The sequence below is a fragment of the Syzygium oleosum genome, unplaced genomic scaffold (assembly GCF_021117445.2).
Source record: "Syzygium oleosum isolate NSW1041296 unplaced genomic scaffold, Sole_v2.1 Sole_v2.13, whole genome shotgun sequence".
NCBI lineage: Eukaryota > Viridiplantae > Streptophyta > Magnoliopsida > Myrtales > Myrtaceae > Syzygium > Syzygium oleosum.
Window position 1 is genome coordinate 9,355,371 of NW_026607497.1, and position 19,108 is coordinate 9,374,478.

At 38.9% G+C, this 19,108-nt stretch overlaps 2 protein-coding genes and 1 long non-coding RNA gene across 5 annotated transcripts in view; 1 reads left to right on the forward strand and 2 right to left on the reverse strand.

The window, feature by feature from the left end:
- Nucleotides 1–19,108, reverse strand: part of LOC115694186 (disease resistance protein At4g27190-like) — a 105,338-nt gene that overhangs the window by 15,865 nt on the left and 70,365 nt on the right. The gene's annotated exons all lie outside the window — the stretch shown is intronic.
- LOC130139653 (uncharacterized) lies at nucleotides 7,872–9,827 on the reverse strand. Of its 2 annotated transcripts, none has more exons than XR_008817758.1 (3): nucleotides 9,212–9,827; nucleotides 8,519–8,662; nucleotides 7,872–8,438 (listed from the first exon to the last, which is right to left on the reverse strand). XR_008817758.1 is itself a non-coding variant. In XM_056317099.1 (3 exons), the coding sequence occupies exons 1-3, from the start codon at nucleotides 9,287–9,289 to the stop codon at nucleotides 8,342–8,344; spliced, it is 315 nt and encodes a 104-aa protein (XP_056173074.1). In that variant the 5' UTR covers nucleotides 9,290–9,827; the 3' UTR covers nucleotides 7,873–8,341. The 2 variants fall into 2 exon arrangements, 1 of the variants encoding a protein (XP_056173074.1); XM_056317099.1 differs by having other exon boundaries at nucleotides 7,873–8,438; nucleotides 8,523–8,662.
- Nucleotides 8,918–9,179, forward strand: LOC130139657 (uncharacterized). The gene is made up of 2 exons (XR_008817763.1): nucleotides 8,918–9,116; nucleotides 9,150–9,179. It is a non-coding gene; the product is annotated as an uncharacterized LOC130139657 (long non-coding RNA).

Genomic DNA, 19,108 nt, shown 5'->3' on the forward strand with positions numbered 1-19,108 from the left:
GTCAACTGCTGGCTCCACCTTCTCTCTCTTTATTTCAAAACTCGAGTCTCATTCGCCGTTGTTCGATGATGAGCCTAATCACCTCTCTCTCTCTCTCTCTCTCTCTCTCTCTCTCTCTCTCTCTCTCTCTCTCTCTCTCTCTCTCTCTCTCTCTCTCTCTCTCTCTCTCTCTCTCTCTCTCTCTCTCTCTCTCTCTCTCTCTCTCTGACCTCTCTTTGCTAATAACCACCACGTATGACCCTCTTTCCGATTCTCTGCAGAAATAAATAACGTAACAATTCACAAAGCCGTCGCTTCTCATTGCAAACTCCCAAATCCTTACGTGTCTCTACTTCCCTAAGACGTCCACCATCGTTGCTCTGATGTTGCTCTCTCTCTCTCTCTCTCTAAAACGCAGAGGAGGAGGAGGGAGACAGACGTGGCGCTGAACCAAACAGAAGAAAAGAACAGAGTGATGTCAATAGTAAAACATGGTGGAGTTAAGTTGCTTTTTGGCCATCGTGGGTCACGTGGCAATTGTTAAGCTTGGTCTTATGTCAATCTCACGATGTGGATGGCAATTACTAAGGACTTTGTATAATTTGTGGTTTCTTTAATTAATTTGAATAGTTGATACATAAATACTGCTCTTTCTTTCTACTTAGATGCTCCGTACGATGATGACATGTGAAAAGTAAATAAAAATATTCAGCCCCTACATCTCCAAGCGTATAATATATTGCACCGAAAATAAACAAAACTCAGTCATCGGTAAATAAGAGTAAAGAATATTTTTCATTCAAGTACATATATTTACCTATACACATAGTAAAATAGGAATTCAAAAGGAATTGAAGAAAAGGTTTGAGAGCATCACGTTAATGTGTGCACAACCATATTTAATGACATATCTAGTCCCAAATTTTTACATAGTGTCTTACGAATAAAGGCAGCAAATATTCTAAAAAACGCACAAACGAAATGATTGAAGGAGGAAAGAGAACAGAAAGAGAACAAAAATATTGAATTACCTTCGAGAAATGGAGCAGGGAGCCGACAACTTGGTAGGGCGAATATTGAATTGGGAACAGAGAATCAAACAGAGAATATCATCTTTTGGAAATCAAACGCTAACAGAGATAGAACAGGGGCCGTGGGACGAGGAGAAGCTGATGTGTGAAGCTTAAGAAAAGGAGCAACTGGGAATAGCCGGTAACAGGTAGCAGGTCGCCGCCAACCCACCAGCTCTGAGTGATCGATTTTTCTGAATTATGTGAAATTCCAAAGAAATTAACAACTTGAATCGAAATGTAGGCAGCTGAAACCACAAGAAATTAACAGTAAAGGTGAGAATTGAATAGGGAAAATAGACTTGAATTGAAATCAACAACCTACTTAGATAGAACTAAACACGAAATTTACGAATCTCGCGTAGAAGTTACTTCATTTACTTAGAATTACCATTCTATTTGAGATTTTGCCAACTACACGAAAAAGATTTACCAACTCTTTCTTTTATTTTTATAGGTAATTTTTACATTTTGAGATTTGAGTAGGGTGTGTTTAATAGCCACATTAAGGCTGTGTTCGTTTGCGGAAAAATATTTTTCCGGAAAATATTTTCCGCATTTTTCGGTGTTCGGGGGCGGAAAATGTTTTCAGTGGGAAAACATTTTCCTTCCCCACCCCAAATCCTTCATTGTTTTGAGGAAAATGATTTCCTCTTTTTCACAAAGAGGAAATCATTTTCCCTCAATTGAAGGCAAAATTGCTCATGGGAGGGAAAATGTTTTCCCTGGGAGAGAAGTTGATCGCCGGGTCACCACCGTTGGCCGCCGGCCACCTGTCGCTGCCGCTCGCCGCGTCGGCCGCCTTGCTGCCGCCGCCTGCCCGCCGCCGGCCACCCCGGCCAGCCGCCTGCCGCCGCGCTTCGCCCACCGCCACCGACTCAGCCGCCGCTTGGCTGCGCCGCCCGGGCCGGCCGCCGCCGCGGCCGCGGTCGCCGGTGAAAAATATTTTCCGAAACTTTTTCATATTGGTCGTCGAACACTGGAAAATTATGTTCCGGGAAAACATTTTCCAGGAAAATAACTTCCGGGAAAATATTTTCCAAAATGAGAATATTTTCCGCCAAACGAACGGAGCCTAAGTGCTCCACCAAACTCTTCAATTGCTTTAGAATAGTATATGTTGCAAATGGATACAAATCTACTTATCATTGTGAAAAAAATTACTTAGTATAACATCATGATATATTGATACTTAATGTTCATATCAAAGTTACTAACCACTTTGAGGAGTTGCTAAATTCCCCCAAAGGTTGAAATTTTCGTCCCTTAACAAAACACATTACTCAATTGAAGAATTAGTAGTTAATTATATGGCCGTTGGAAGCAATATAGTTAGTATATTGCAAGTCTACCACGAGTGTACTACATATCACGGTGTTTTCTGCCGCCATAGCTACTACAGTTGTTACAAAGCCGTAATAGATATTACATGACCCAAAAACTTTTGGAAGAAAGTACTTCAATTGAGGGATGAAATGAAGCCTTTGGAAGAGGGTTCTACTGGAACTTAGGAAAAGGCTTTACTATTTGTTTGGCCCTTGGTATCCTACAGGATCTATTCTTGATCACCACAGCAGAGCTATGTTTTATCTGTCAGATCTGGAGAAGACATTGATTTCTAATGTGTTCACATCTTTTTCATCTTTTAATGGAATATATGTGTGTCACGTGATGCTTCCAATTAGAGAATAAGATCGACAAGGAAAGAATGTGAATAATCATAAGCTATTGCCCATCATGGCACCGAATTTCAGCCGGCACTAAAGTAGGCGATTGATTCATTCGGCAAATACGAGGAATCAGAACAAAAGGGGATGATATTTGGCCACGTACTTGACACACGATTCTCGGCCATTCTGGGAGGAGGTAGTGGGATTTGTTGAAGTCGAAATATTCTCTGAAAGGTTCGGTGGAGGTCAATTTGAGAAAAGAGGATGGAGTGAGTGGAGAATTCAGTGCTCCAAGAAGGCTCTCACAGACATATTCTTTATTTGAATAGTTGATGTGTAAATACCTTTCTTTCTTTTACTTAGATGCTCTGTACGATGATATGTGAAAAGTATATGAAACTATTCAGCCCCCGCATCTCCAAGCAAATAATCAATTGCACCGAAAATAGACAAAACTCAGTCATCAGAAAAGAAGAGTAAAGAAAAAGCTTTCATTCAAGTACATTTATTTGCGTATATACCTAGTAAAATAGAAATTCAAAAGGAATTGTTGAAAAAGCTTGGAAGCATCGCGTTTATGTGTGCACAACCATATTTAGGGACATATGTAGTCCCAATTTGTACATATTGTTCTATGAATAACAGCAGCAAATATTCTAAACAACGCAACCTCTCAGTTCGATCGATCACACCCAAAAAAAAAATAGTTTTAATTGATGGGAAAACATACCTACAGATATAATCCAAAATTTTATAATCAAATAGTCATCATGCACGTATAATTATTGTAGTGCCGGAATGGAAGCTGTTTCTCTATCGACCGTGGACCTAATTAATAATTCTAGCTAGAAAGGTATAGATTCCATACCGAGCCGTGATATTCAATTTCTATACTGAAAAACAAACAATATAAAATAAACAATTACAAGATATTGATCACAAAGAAATTAAAAGAACCGCTCGCTCCTGGATAAAACATCTCCATAGACCATTGCAAAGGATGAAAACGTCGTCCTGTTAATCCACTTTGTTTTTTTTTTTGTTAGGAGGCCGCAGCAAAAGCTTGATACCTTTACCCGGGGTGATCGCCAAGAGGGAGCCAGGTTCGAGCCCGTCAACATATCCAGTTGGACCCACCTTCACTTAAAAGCTTAAGCCAATGAGTTATGAGCAAATTGTGATATATTAATTGCTCAATACCACACCAATTCTTCGATATAGGACTTCTCTATGTGAGTGTATTCTAACAATCTTTCTCTCACGTGTGAGCTCAGTGTTAGGTTTTGCTCCTCCTTAATTCAAGTATTATTCTGCACCAACTTATCTCAACTTGAATCTTCAAGACATTGCAATGCACCTGCTACCATGCACAGCAACCATCATCAACAGCTAACTTGGGATTGCATTACCTATGGTCTCTATCTCGCATCGCCAGACCAACCGGCCATGATCTCTTCTTGCTAAACCAATCATGAAGGCAATTTCCACTTGAAACAAGCATCGATCATGAGATTTTTTTCTTGAAATATTCACCAAACACCGGAACAAATTTGGGTGGAGCACTAATCAATTATCGGCTCTGACACCATTTATTTGGAGCCAGAAGCAAAAGCTTGATACCTTTACCCGGGGAAGTTTCCAAGAGAGAATTTAAGTCCGAGCCCGTCAATATATCCAGTTGGACCCAGATTCACTCAAAAGTTTAAGCCAATAAGTTATGGGTAAACTGTGATATATTAATTGCTCAATACCACATCAATTCTCTGATGTGTAACTTCTTCAACACAACTCATACATGTATTCTAGCACTTTATGCATACCATCTACTGCTCATCTCAACTTTTTCGTTATTATCATAGCATCTATAGTCAAGTCGATACACAATTGTTATTGACGAGGACATCAATATTTGTAGGGGAATTTGTACATTTCAAATTTCACGTCAAAAGGAAGATCTAATATATGGATAAGGAGCCACTCCAAATATTCGCCACCTTAATTTTTCTTTTGAGAGAATGACCCATATAAGAATCGAATCGGGTCATTCCATATATTGGGTGAAAAGGAGAGGAGATAAAGATCCATAGGAAATGCTTCCCTTGTTGGGCTAAGAATAAGTGCGAGGGAAGTGAAAAGAATGGTAGACAAAAATGTTCCTGTGGGGCCCACAACATATATTCCTCTTAAAGGTGGGAAGAAAGAGAGGGAAAATGGAAAATGAGTTCGTGCTTCCCTTAGTCGACGAGTTCTGTGGGCCCACAACATATTTGCTTTTTTGTGGACTCTTTGTCATGTCTTAATCCTATGTTCTGTATCTCATCTTTATTTGTTCCTTCTTTTTTTTTTTATCTCATCTCATTAGTTTAATAATGAGTTAATACCATAAAAAATCATAAATTGGTACACTTATGATAAATTTACTGCAAACTAATTTTTTGACCGCCAAAAATCCAAAAAATTTACCCTCCATTAGTTTTCGTTAAATTTTACCATCAAATTGCTAAGTTGAATGACATATGACAATTGATGGGTATACCAGTTTAGGGTTTTACCTTTCTGTTTGTCATAGATTTAACAATTTTTGTTTTTTGGTGATATTAATCCAATTTAATAGAGGGTATATTTGTCGCAAGTATACAAGTTAAGGGTTTTTAGTGGTCAAAAAATTAGTTTTGGGTAAATTTATCACAGATGTACTAATTTAGGGTTTTTGGTGTTAAAAAAATTAGTTTGGGGTAAATTTGTCACAGGTGTACCAATTTGAGGTTTTTCGTGGTATTAACCTTTTAATAATTGCCTACTTGAAAAAACTTGATAATTCATCGATTTATTGGGAGGTTGGTAGATTCCTTATCGAGTTGGTATTTTACTAAAAACACTTGCAAATTATTAAAGAAGTTGGTCGGTCACTATATTAATCGAATATGAGTAATATTGTTACATTATTGATATATTATTAAACATGCTCGTAAAATTGCGAAAGAGTTGATAGTTTACTAATATATTTAGACATTGGTAAAATCCTGATAACGATGATAACTTACTTATGAATAATTTGACAAGCAAGTTAGCGGTCATATCTTTTTACAAACAAAATTGGAATCCTTAACCATCACATCATTTTTTTTTACTTTGGAAACTTTAAATAAAGTGAAAAAGAATCCTCAAACATCATTTTTTTACTTTGGAAACTTTAAATAAAGTGAAAAAGAATCCTCAAACAGGAAAAGAAAAAAGCCAAAGAATCATCTTTCACTAAAGAAGTCTCTGGCATCTTGCTCTTTCTCTCTCTCTCTCTCTTTTGCCCTGTACTGCTCTTCGTTTAATCTTTCATCGTGATTTATGGCACTTCAACCCGCCAAATGGGCGAGATCATACTTGGGTTCAATATAATCGGGCTCACAAATCAGGTCATTTTAAATGGGTTGATATTCCATCAACACATACCGGATTCTATTCGACTGGATTGCCCCGTTTTTTAGCCCATTTCTCCCATCAATCAGGATACAACTCTGGTCTTTAGTAAGTAAAGATTTGAAGCAACAAAACATACAACGTCCTACACTTTGTTTGCGATGGCATGATATTCTTCTTCAAATATTAGGGTAAATATATTCGAAATCATCAACACCTGAATTTTAGTCGGCAATTTAAACATACATTTTTGTAATAAAAAAAAAGAATGTAAAAGCCAATGAATGGTAGTAAAAAGAACAAAAAATTGAATAACAAATAAAATAAAAAATAAATGAAAAAGGCCAATTTGGTCCAACTTGTGTGGCCCACAAGAAGCAGCCCAGTGATTTGATCTGCGGCCAGACCCATCAGCAACATTTCAGCTATTTCCTCTCTCTTTCTCATGGTTCGCTGAACGACGCCGTTGTTGAGCTCGCTCGACCGCATTGCCGCTTCTGCTCCTCTCATCTCAGCCCGGCTTGGCCTTCTCTCTCCCTTCCTCCGCCGCCCTGTGTGGACGTCGCCGTCCATCTGACCGAAGAAAGGAGCGCTCACTCTGCCCCGACGCCGAGCTCGGAGGAGACAGAGATTCCAAGTCACGTTCGTGGTCTTTGGCTAGCAATGTCCCTGCCCATAGACTTTCAAGCACACCGGATGCATATCATTGCCATCGCCGCTCGTTTCCATGAATTTAAGCTCCAGGTGGTATCCTTCTGTTGCTTCTTCTTATTCGGTCATTTGCTATCTAGCGAAACTGCCTCTAGATGATCTTGCTTATATCAGAATGGCACGTCGAGTTCTGAATTCACAAATTTGTTTTGTGAAAACTAGCTCAATTAGCCTCATTGATCGGTACGCATGACGCATCGATGATCATCATTGGGAAATGCATTATTTCGTTCTTAGTGTAGATTTTAGTTGACTCGATCCCTCTGATGCAGTGAGCCATGCAAATCGGAATTGGCTCCGGTTCCTTCTTTCTTCGTGTATCCTTTTGGGTTCGGACTTGAAATTTTGAACTTGCAATTTGAGTTTAATCATTACTGAGAGAAAGTCAGGTTCGACCATGGAGATTTTCTTTGCATCTCATAACTTTGTTTTCTGCACTCGATTTCTTCTTTCGTTGAACTCGGAAGTTTGGACATGGCATATCGAGATCTTTAGTTTGGGTGAATTTCCGATAGAATTCCTCTACTGTATTTTAACTTGCTTGTCGTTGTTTCTCTACATAAACACTGACTTTCTGCTATTGCGATCTGCTTTGTCGGTCATGTTATCCCACGAGGCAACATGGAACTCTGCTTCCTATTCTCTGAATAATTACACTCATCTAAATAAGAGAGGACAGGTTGAAAATATTTATGCGATGGAAAACAAAACGTTAAAGTGGTAAGGATGGGGATCTTCTGTCAAACAAGGATTTGTAATGATAAATAATTGGGCACAAGTATGCCGAAATGAATTGGCATGGACATCCAAATTTCTAAAACCAAAATTATCCTCGCGCTAACAAGTGTAGCCAGGCAACGTTGAACAGTCCATGTCGATTGATCCAGTGAAAAGAATGGTAGAAATTTTTTTTCCCGTGGGCGTACGAAATGAATCCTCTTAGACGTGGGAGGAAATGGAGGGAAATAAGAGGGACCCAAGGCGGTCGGACTAGCTTCACATTAATGCGACCTATATTCGTCTTGAGCCATGATTTGAAAATTTTCATTTTTCTTCCTAACATCATATTGTTGGGTTAATATCCCATCGTTATTACTTCGCTTCGCAATAGAAAATTTCTGTTCTTCCACTCTTAACAGAGGAAAAACTCTGCAATAGGGAACAGAGGATACCGAGAGGGAGATTAGCTCAGAACTCCTTCGCAGTGAGTTCTCTCTTTTTTACGATGGAGTGATTGCACTTCAATATCTGAAAATCATTCTCTTCTTCGAAGTTGTAGCGCGATGACATATCCATCGACTCGGCATAGCAAGCGAAAACGTAATGACCAAGGTAGAACAAAACAGAACAAAAGCGATCAACAAATCTAGAATGAATTGCAGTGGATTCTGGAATTAGATGAGAGAAGACACAATCACGTGGTAGGCGTGGCTGATATCAACAGAACACCGACACAGACCACCGATGAACTTTGAATCGGCAGTGAGGTATTTTCGGTTAGAGCGAAGATGGAGAATCTCGGAGCTTCGTAGTTAGCTCTGTTTCTTCCACTGGATCGACCGTAAATCGAAGGAAACTAAGTTGTCTTCTAGTGCTGCAGCATAAAACCAGACATATCAGTGAAAAGAAAAAAAGAAAAGAACAGAGAATCGAATTAGATAAAGGTGAGATTACAAACTAGGTGAGGAAAGAGAATGAAGATCCTCCATGGCCGTAGCTGCTGGACTTCGCTGAAGAGAAGTTACCTATTGCTAATGAAGAAAAGATCCGCGGCTGGAATGGCTGAGCAGATGATGGGTCGCGGTGGCAAGAGGATCGCTGGAATTAGAAATGATGGAAGCAAACACTGAAAATCATAAGAATGAGACCGAGGACAAGGATTCCAAGCCTGATTCAAAGTTTAAAACTAGAGAAAGAAGATGCACTCAGCTTCGGCCATGGTTGAACCTATCGCTTTTCCCCTTCTTCGAACTTGTTCAGCCAAGTGAAGAGATAGAGCGAGATAGAGAGAGAGATTTAGCAAAGAGAAAATCGCAGAGAGAGAGAGAATCGGTCAACCAAGAGAGAGAATGGATAATCTGGTCGCGGAGGACTTTGAACGATTCCGGTGGATTGAACGATTCCGAAGGAGGAGATGTTAGTCAGTTGAGTAAAAGTTGGCTACTATCTCGGGAGGTCTATTGCTGACAATAATCTCCGTCTCTTCTCCATCTATAAATGGAGGAACAGGGGAAGGCTTGAGCTTTTACGGAGGAGAAAGTAAAAGCAGAGAGTAAGAGAGAGAGAGAGAGAGAACAAGAAGTAGAGCAAGAGAGAGGGAAAGAGAGAGCAAGAAGTAATACGGCCTGGGTTTTGTCATGCTATTACCTTGACCCCATTGTGCAGTCCCACCGATCTCACTCGTGCTGCTCGACCCTCTTGACATTGGTCGTCTCGCCTACACATCCAGACGAGTTGCTTGCTGCCTTCCCCAACGTCGGTTCGATGCCACAGCCACAGCGGCAACACTAACAGGCCACAGCCGCGCCACCTTGCTTCGCCACAACGCGCACCAAGCCTTATCCACAGTCGCGGTGTCTCTGGTGCTGCTCCGTCCAAACTGAACCAAACATAACCGTTCGGAGTTTCCCCCAGAAATAGCACACAGAGAAATCCCGAGCAACATGCCTCGGACTCGCCGGCCTCCGATGTCGACAGCTCTGCCGGCTTTTGCTCCGGCCGCGGTCCCAACAAGCAGAATCAGTCCCCCAATCCCTATCCCCACCATCATTGCCGCCAGCGTCCCCAGCGGCAATCCACCCCATTCGCAGGAGAGGTGGAGTTTTTCGTCGTGCGAGTGTTCTTCCCCCGGCAGAAAGCCCTGGTGGTCAATGTCTGGGCAGGTGAAGTAGTGGTGAAACCGCCGGAGTGAAAGCCGGCAGAGAAGTCGACATCGGAGGCCGGTGAGTCCGAGGCATGGTCCTCAGGATTTCCCCGTTTGCTGTTTCTAGGTGAAACTCCGGAAAGTAATGTTTCGTTTGGTTTGGACGGGAGGACCAAGCGCAGGAGAGAGAGTATATTTTCTAGTTGTAAGTAGTAAAAAATAAAGGGTCTCGCAAAGCTTGCCAGGCCGACGCTTTAGTTATTGTTTATTATTTCTTATTTATCTTATTATTATTTATTTATTTTGTTTCTTTTTATTTATCTTTATTTATTTTTAAAAAACGTATGTTCGATTTTGCTTAAAAAATTCAAGTGACAACAAAGGTAACAAGGGCAATGTTGCAACTTCTTAAAGTTCCAATCTTGACAATCTGGCCGCGATTCGAAAATGTGCAGCATACGATTCTTCAATTAGAGCCACCGACCCAATAGCATTAGCTCAGGAAACTTGTATGTCGTTATATATTCTATCCTAATTACTCTTAATTTCCTCAAATTTCTGATTGAATTGGGTAGGTTGACTACTTGCGACCTCGATAGATCTAACTTGAGCAACGATTATAGTTCTCCAATCAAGCATGGAAGATCCATTCTCCCGTAGCAACTGCATATTTGGCAAGTGTGTAAGCCAACCCAATGCCCAATTTATTTGACAAAATGTAACAAAGACAAGATCCATGAGACTTGCACTCAATTTTCCTATTAATCTCGATATTTAAGCTAATTAAAGCTAGTTTTTCAGTCTCATAACTACACACAGATTACATTTTAATTCTATTCGTTTAGATAGAAAAACATATATAATGTGGGATTAAGGTTAGAATTGAAAACAGTAATAAAGCCTAGTGCAAAAGAAATATTGTCCAAACCTTCCCAGGAATTATAAAAGAACCAAGATGGGATGGGCTCAGCTCACACGCTTTAAACAATAAGCTGCCAATATCAACTTTGAATAGAAATTGAGATGAAAAAAATCAAGTGTGGCAACTAAAAGATGTTCAATATGGGATATAAGGAAAAATCAAGTCATGCAATTGAATAATCATATTTGTGCACTTTCATAGGGTCACTACCGATAGTACAGACTTGTATATCTCCATTACCCGATGTGTGTGGGATGAAGGGACCGTTGCACCTGATGGAGATAAATCGGTTGCTCGAAGAATCCTAAATACTCTATTCATATCTAAGAGGCATCTATTTTTTTTTTTTTGGGGGGTGGGGGGGGTTGGTTTCTAAGAGACATCTAAGGCTATTAATCTTGTGAATATACATTGGTTTTGAACTACATGGGGGGGAGGGGGGGTAATCTTGTGAATATACATTGGTTTTGAACTACATGCATAACTCAATTGTAGGAAACTGAAGATTCATAGAAGATACCTTCTCATTCTTCCTTTTTTTTAATTTATAAAAATTGCTAAGCATAATCATAATTTATTTCTCAAAACATTGCTTTAATAGTTCCAAAAAAACCCAATTTCATTGAGTAATTACACCTCATTGATGGGATAAGTGAATATAAAGTGTATTTGTATGTTAACGGGATCGTTAACTCCATATTAACATGAGCCTATTTCATGGATCGTATATATCTTAACGTTTTTAAATGGTTGAGCCTAACCCCCCCCCCCCCCCCCTTCCTCTCTCTCTTTCCAATTCATTCTGTGGAAAAGCAACGTAACGATTCACAAAGCCAACGTCTTCTCATTGCAAACTCCAAATCGGAAAATAAATATAATAAAGCTGCTTGGAACAGTATTAGTATCTGCTAATGCATAAATGCTTAGAAGGCAATGGAAAATTGGCCAAATTTTTGTAATTCCAAAAGTCATAATCTACATTCATCAAAGGAGAATCTACCAGTATGTTCGAGGACAATATACCAATCTAAGCTAACTTAGAGTGAAACTAGTATTTAGTGAAGCATGCTCAGAAATACAAACTATGTTTGAACATTTATCGACCCATTCTGGTTTTCAAAGATATAACGTACCATGACCATGGAGATTTATAGTATAGAATTAGAAATGTACTTCCCTTGTTGGGCTAGAATGAGTGCGAGGGAACACTACAAAAAAAATAAGGTTTTAGCCACGAATTTTTGGCACGAAAAATTTGGCAAAATTCATCGCTAAATGAATTTGCGACAAAAAAAATTTTGTCACCAATTCGGCATCGCAAAATTTAGCGACGAAAAATTTCAATTTTTGTCGCTAATTTGCAACGAAATCTATTCGTGGAAAAATTCGTCGCTAATTTACACTACAAAAAAATAAGGTTTTAGCAACGAATTTTGCCACGAAAAATTTGGCAAAATTCGTCGCTAAATTAACTAGCTACGAAAAAAATTTCGTCGCCAATTCGGCGTCGCAAAATTTAGCGACGAAATATATTCGTGGAAAAATTCGTCAAAGACGCCTCAACTTGATTACGCTTTACCTCAAAGACGCTGATCGAAAACAAGTGGGCCCACTCCACCATCTCTTTTGTATTAAAATTGACTTCGGACCCCGTCGCCTGCGTAGTGCGAGAGCTATCCAGCTGTTTACCAGGGTGGTCCAGAACAAAGTGAAGTTAAGAGTTAACGAGGGTGGAGTTAAGTTGCTTCCTGGCCATCGTGGTGTTAATACGACTCGATACATCGTGGATCACGTTGCGATTATTATGCTTCATTTTATGTCAACCTCACGCCGAGGGACCCAAACCCATCTCCCACCGCACTGTCCTATATCTCTTTCTACTCGCTGTCCCTACCGGCTTAGCCTCGTTATGAATCTTTTATTCAAGTACATGTATTTACCTGTACACCTAGTAAAATAGAAATTAAAACGAAATTGCTGAAAAAAACCCAAAAGCATTACATTAATGTGCGCACAACCATATACAATTATATATTTGGCCTCAAATATGTACGGATTGCCTTGCGAGTAACGGCAACGACAAACATTCTAAATAAAGTAGTATCTTGATTGGGTTGATTATTGCACGGATAATCCAAAATTTTTTAATAACCCGATATAATCAAATAGTCATTACGCTCGTGTAAATATTATAGTGCCGCAATAGAGGTTATTTTTTTATGGACTGTGAACCTAATAAAAAATCCTAAGTAAAAAAGGTATATATACGGCCGTGATTTTCAATTTCTATACCGTTAACAGATAAAATAGGAAAAAATAATAAGAATATTGATTGACGGAAGAAATCGAAAATGCCCTCGTACCCCTATGTGAAATATCTGCATCCACCATTGCAGTGGATGAAGAGGTTGTCTAGTTCTTCCTCTTTGTTTCTTTGTGCAAAACCATCTACAACAGCTCATCTCCTTCTTCACTCTTATTACTTATTAGAGCTTGATGGGCCAGAGCGAAGCACGATGCAACGATGCCGAGTGCAAAACATATTTCGAGTTTATAGAGAGAGAGAGAGAGAGAGAGAGAGGCTTTTTGTATGTAATTTTTCTTTAAAATATTGAGATATATGGAGTTTGGGAATCCTACATCCATTTTTTCTTTTTTATCTGACAAATGGTCAGAACTTCATCTAGGTTCGAATCCTACTGATAGAGATTGGAAATTGTTGAAGAAAGAACACAAGCCATGGCTGGGCGAGGCCTCGCCATCGCGGCAGCAAGCCGCCCTCGCCGGCCATCGGCGAAGGTTGCGACGCCCTTGCCAGCCCTGGCTTGTGGCTGGTGGCCGGTGGCCGGTGGCAGGCCGGAAAGAAGAAGAAGAACAACAAACCAAGAAATAAGAAGAAAATCAAGAATAATCATAAATGAAAAAATTATTTCCAAAATCAAGAAGTCATTTTTTTTACTTCTTGATTCTGTTGTAAAACTGATTCTAAAAATAATTTTTTATAAATTTGTGCTCGATTACAAAAATTTTAACAAACGAATTTTTATTTTCATATTAATTTTGAAAATAAAAAAATAAAATTTTTTATTATTTGGCATGTTAAAAGTTAACCATGGTGAGGAGTTAAAGTTGCCGTTTGGCCATCTTTGGTCACTTGGCAATTATTAAAGCTTCGTGTTTTGTCAACATGATGCTGCAGATGGGCTGTACGACTTCGTGCACGTGAAGGCTACTCACTCAATAATCGAGGGACCCGACTCCACGGAACTGTCCCATCTGTCTTTCTTTTTTACTTCGTAGCTCTGTACGACAATTGACATCTGAAAAGCATATGGAAATGTTCAGCCCCGACATCAATTGTACAGAAGATAGACAAAACTCTAAACCGGAAAAGAAGAGTAAAGATTATCTTTTATTTAAGTACATAAATTTCACGACAAAAAAAAGTACACGTATTTACCTATAATATACATTGTAAAATAGAAATTAAAAAGGACTGACTGAAAAAGCCTGAAAACATCACTCTAATGTGTGCACAACCACATAAAATTATATATTTAGCCCCAAATTTATACAAATTATTTTACGTTTAATAGCAACAAATATTCTAATAAGAACAACCTTCTTAATTCAGTCGATCATTCAAAGTGAAAATAGTTTTAATTCGATGGTGAAATATACTTACCCATATAATCCAAAATTTGGATGACCTGATATATGATCAAATAGTCATCATGGACGTATAAATAGTGTAGTGCCACAATGGAAGCTGCTGTTCTATTGACCATGGACATAACAAAAATATTAGTCAAAAAGGTATGTGTTCCATATGTGGTTGAGATATTCAATTGCTATACCAAAAACAGGTAATATAGGATTAAATTAGAAGATATATATATATATATATATATATATATATATATATATATATATATAAAAGGGTTAATATCACGAAAAACCCTAAAGCGGTACATTTGCGACACATTTACCCCAAACTATTTTTTGACAAAAAAACCCCAAGCGATACTTTGTGACAATTTTATCCCGAACATCGCAAAAACCCCTGAGTGCGTGTGATAATTTTACCCCGAACTAATTTTTAATATATTTTTTTATTTTTTCGAATTTTTATTTATTTTTATTCTTTTCTTTTCTTTTTTTTTTCATTTTCAAACTACGTCAGGGGCCGGCCCGCGACCGGCCACGAGCGCAGCCGGCGAGGCTACCCTCGCCGGTATCGGCGAGGGCGCCCTCGCCGCGTCGGGCGGCCCTCGCCGCCCAAGGCAAGGGCGGCCCTCGCCCAGCGCGAGCGAGGGCGGCCCTCGCCAGACGCAGCGAGGGTCGCCCTCGCTAGATCCGGCGAGGGCGACCGCTCGCTGCGTCGGCGAGTGCCGCCCCGCCGGCTTCCTCCTCGGCCTGGATCGCCACGGATCGGTGACCGGCCAGAGTTTTGAAAATGAAAAAAGAAAAGAATAAAAAATAAATAAAAATTCGAAAAATATATAAAAAAATAAATATTAAAATTTTAATTCAGGGTAAAATTGTCACATATGTACCAGTTTGGGGTTTTTTGTGGTAAGTTCAGGGTAAAATTGTCACAGGTATACCAGTTTGGGGTTTTTGGTGGTTAAAAAAATAGTTCGGGATAAAATTGTCACAGATGTACCGGTTTGAGGTTTTTTATGGTCAAAAAAATAGTTTTGGGTAAATGTGTCACAAGTGTACCAGTTTAGGGTTTTTCGTGGTATTAACCCATAAAAAAAAAAACTCTCAGCCCTATATGTAACATCTCCATGCACCATTGCAGAGGATGAAGATGTCGTCTTGTTCATTCACTTTGTTTCTTGGGATTAGTATATTGAAAGTCATAAAACTTGTCACGATTGCACGTTCGTGATAAATAATCATGATAAGTTTTAAGATTTGATTGCACTTTTTGAATGTTTTAAGACTCGATTACATTTTCATAATAAGTTTTAGGACTTATAGTGCATTTATCTCTTGTTTACTTCTTCGTTCTTATTATAGCTTGGTGGGCATGAGCGAACGGCGAGCTGTTATGCCAAGTGCAAAATAATATCTGAGTTGAGAAACTTACCGATATTATTGACGTTTCTTTGAGTAACATCTACCAATGCATCTATAGTCAAGTTGATACGTATTATTGTTGACGAGGACATCGACACTTGCGGGGAAATTTGTACACATCAAGTTTCACATCAAGTGGAAGATGTTATTTACGGACAAAGAGCCACTCCAAATGTTCGATACCCTGAATTTTCTTTTGAGAGCAAGATCCATATAAAACCGAATCCGTTCCATAGAATGAAGTGGGTTAGAAATTGGGTGAAAAGAAGTGAGGCAACAAAGATCCAAGGAAAACGAAGAGAATGGTAGAGCAAGATTTTCCTGTGGGCCCACAAGATATATATTCCTCCAAAAAAAGTGGGAGGAAAATAGAGGGAAATGCAACATTAGTTCCTTCTGGACTCTTTGTCATTTCGAGACGGGACATGTGACAGATGTCTGAATGAGATGGGGTTGAAACACCGAAAATATTTATGAAGCTGTCGGCAATAATTTCACTGAACGATAGAAGACGGTGAAGAACGCAGAGTGGATGCGGAATCGGAAACGCGAAAGATGTCTTCATAAGTTTGGTTGTAGCTCCTCAAATATCAACGAAGCTGTCACCAACATATTAAGATTAGAATTTAAATAAGTGATGATTTCTGGTGTAAAAGAATATTCTGCGGGCCCTGCCCAGCTGTTAAAAAGTTAAAAAGAAGGGGCCTCAGCTCCCCAAGTATTAAACATTTAGCCCGAATATTGAGATAAAAAAATTGCAATTTTTCGACGTGGGACACTCGCATCTAATAATTTACAATTTCCTTAACTTCACCGACCCTTCTGAGACAGGAAAGTGTATCGTCGAGGATTCATTGATGACGAGAGTTGATAGGTATTGCATCTTCGATAATGCCCAATTTGATTGACAAAGTGTAATAAAGACAAGATGCACGAGAGTTGCGCTCAATTTCCCTATCGTTATTTAAGCTAATTACGTTGCGACCATCAACCAAATGTTCTTCCAAGCCCATGACCCAAAACTTCTACTTTTAGATTTTAGGTCATCATGCCTCGTCATTTAAATCTAAAATTTAATGAAACTAGTTTTTCAGCCCACAACTACGCACCGATTACATCTTAATTCTTTTTTCACATGAAAGCAACATATATAATGTGAGATTAAGGTTAGAGTTTAGATAAGTAATAGTTTCTAGTATAGAAAAAATATTCACCAAATCTTCCCAGGAGTTGAAACGAAAAAAGGGGGGGCTCAGCTCCCAAGTTTAGAACGTTAAACTACAAAAATCAACTTTTAATAGAAATTAAGATAAAAAAAATGAAGTGTAGTAACTAACAGATTTTAAAAAGAATGTAATATAAAAATCATGTGTGTCCCATAATTATCCAGTGTATATGAAATGGAGGGACTACCGCACCTAACGGAGATTCGTCGGATGCTCAAAGAGTCCTAGACACTCCATTGATATAAACGCCTATTTATTAATCTTGTGAATATGCATAGGTTTTGAGCTATATACACACAACTCCATTGAGAGAAAATGAAGGTTCATGAAAGATGCCTTTTCAATTTTTTGTATAGAAATTATTAACTCTAATCATCATTTGTTTTTCAAAACCTCACTTCAATAGTTCTAAAGAAAACCCAATTTGATTGATTGGTTACACCTCCTTAACGGATCCAGTAAATATGAAGTGTATTTGTACGTAATTATCTCTCTCTCTCTCTCTCTCTCTCTCTCGGACCTCTCTTTGCTAATAATCTCCACGTAACGAACCTCTTTCCCGTTCTCCGCAAAAGTAACGGAACAATTCTCTGCAAACTCCAAATCGTTACGTGTCTCCTCTCCTTCCCTACCAAGTACCAAACCCCACATCCACCGTCGTTGCTCTGCTGCTGCTGCTGCTGCTGCTCAGAGGAGGAGGAGGATGATGACAGAACAAAGTGAGGTTAAAGAGTAAACCAAGGTGGAGTTAAGTTGGCTTTTGGCCGTCGTCGGTCGCTCGGCAATTGTTAAAGCTTTGATGTTATGTCAACCTCATGCTGCAGATGGGCAGTACGACTTGACACATCGTGAGTCCCGAGACAATTGTTAAGCTTCGTGTTATCTCAACCTCACGCCGAGGGACCCAACTCCGCCATACTGTACTGTTTGTCTTTCTACACGTTGTCCAGTCCAATTTCAAGTTAATGTCTGCACAACCGTGTATGATAATATATTTGGTCCCAAATTCGTACAACTTGTTTTACGAATAACAGCAACAAATATTCGAAAAAAAAGCAACCAATTAATTTGGTCCATCACTCAAAACAAAAAATAGTTTAATCGATGGAAAAACATACTTACAAATATAATCTAAAAATTTATACAACCTGATATAATCAAATAGTTATCATGCATGTATGATTATTGTAGGGCTGCAATAGAAGCTGACATTCTATTGCCTGCGGACCTAATATATTAGCCATGATATTCAATTTCTATATAAAAAAAAGATAATATACAAAAAAAATTACAAGATATTGCTCAACAAAAGAGATTAAAAGAGCCTCTAGATCCTATAAAACATATCCATCCACTTTTTCTGAGGCTGTAGTTGTCGTCTTGTTCATCCACTTTGTTTCTTTGTGCAAACCATCTACGTCTCGTCTCTACTACTTCATCCTTATTATAGATTGATGGGCCTGAGCGAACGACAAGTTATAATGCCGAGTGCAAAAGATAATTTGAGTTGAAAAACTTAACCAATATTATTGACGTTTCTTTGAATAGCATCTACTAATGCATGTATAGTCAAGTCGACACACATTGTTATTGAGGAAGATATCGACACTTGTGAGGGAACTCGTAAATCTCGAGTTTCATGTCAGATGGAAGATGTTATTTACGGACAAAGAGCCACCCCAAATGTTCGTGACCTTGATTTTTCTTTAGAGAGCTGGACCATATAAAACCGAATCGGGCCATTCCATGGAATGAAGTGGGTTTTAGAAATTGGGTGAAAAGAAGTGAGGAAACAAAGATCGAAGGAATAGGAAGAGAACAGTAGAGAAAGATTTTCCTGTATGCACACAAGATATTTTGCGCTCCAAAAAGTGGGAGGAAACACTAAGGTGCTGCATGAAAGCCATTACGGTTCTGTCCGGCTGGTTTTTGTTCGAGAATCGAGTTTTGAGTAAAACCCGTTTGTAACGCAATTTCATTTTTCTATTTAAGAGGAAGATTTTCTTCCAAAACCGATTAAAACCAGAAATGAGAACCAAAAAAAGTTGGTTTTCATTTTACGGAACAAAAATGAGAACCATTTACGAGGAATTCATTTTCTTCAACACACATATTCATATGGAAGTCACGATATTTGAGGTGAGAAAAAAAAGCAAAAAATCAAA

Excerpts from the sequence above, each read along its gene's own strand:
- LOC130139653 (XM_056317099.1), bottom strand. The coding sequence starts at position 9,289 with ATGTGTAGGCGAGACGACCAATGTCAAGAGGGTCGAGCAGCACGAGTG. Across the intron at positions 8,663-9,211 it reads GACTGCACAATGGGGTCAAG|CGATCCTCTTGCCACCGCGA; the intron begins GTAATAGCATGA and ends TTCTAATTCCAG. Across the intron at positions 8,439-8,522 it reads TCATTCTCTTTCCTCACCTA|CACTAGAAGACAACTTAGTT; the intron begins GTTTGTAATCTC and ends TTTATGCTGCAG.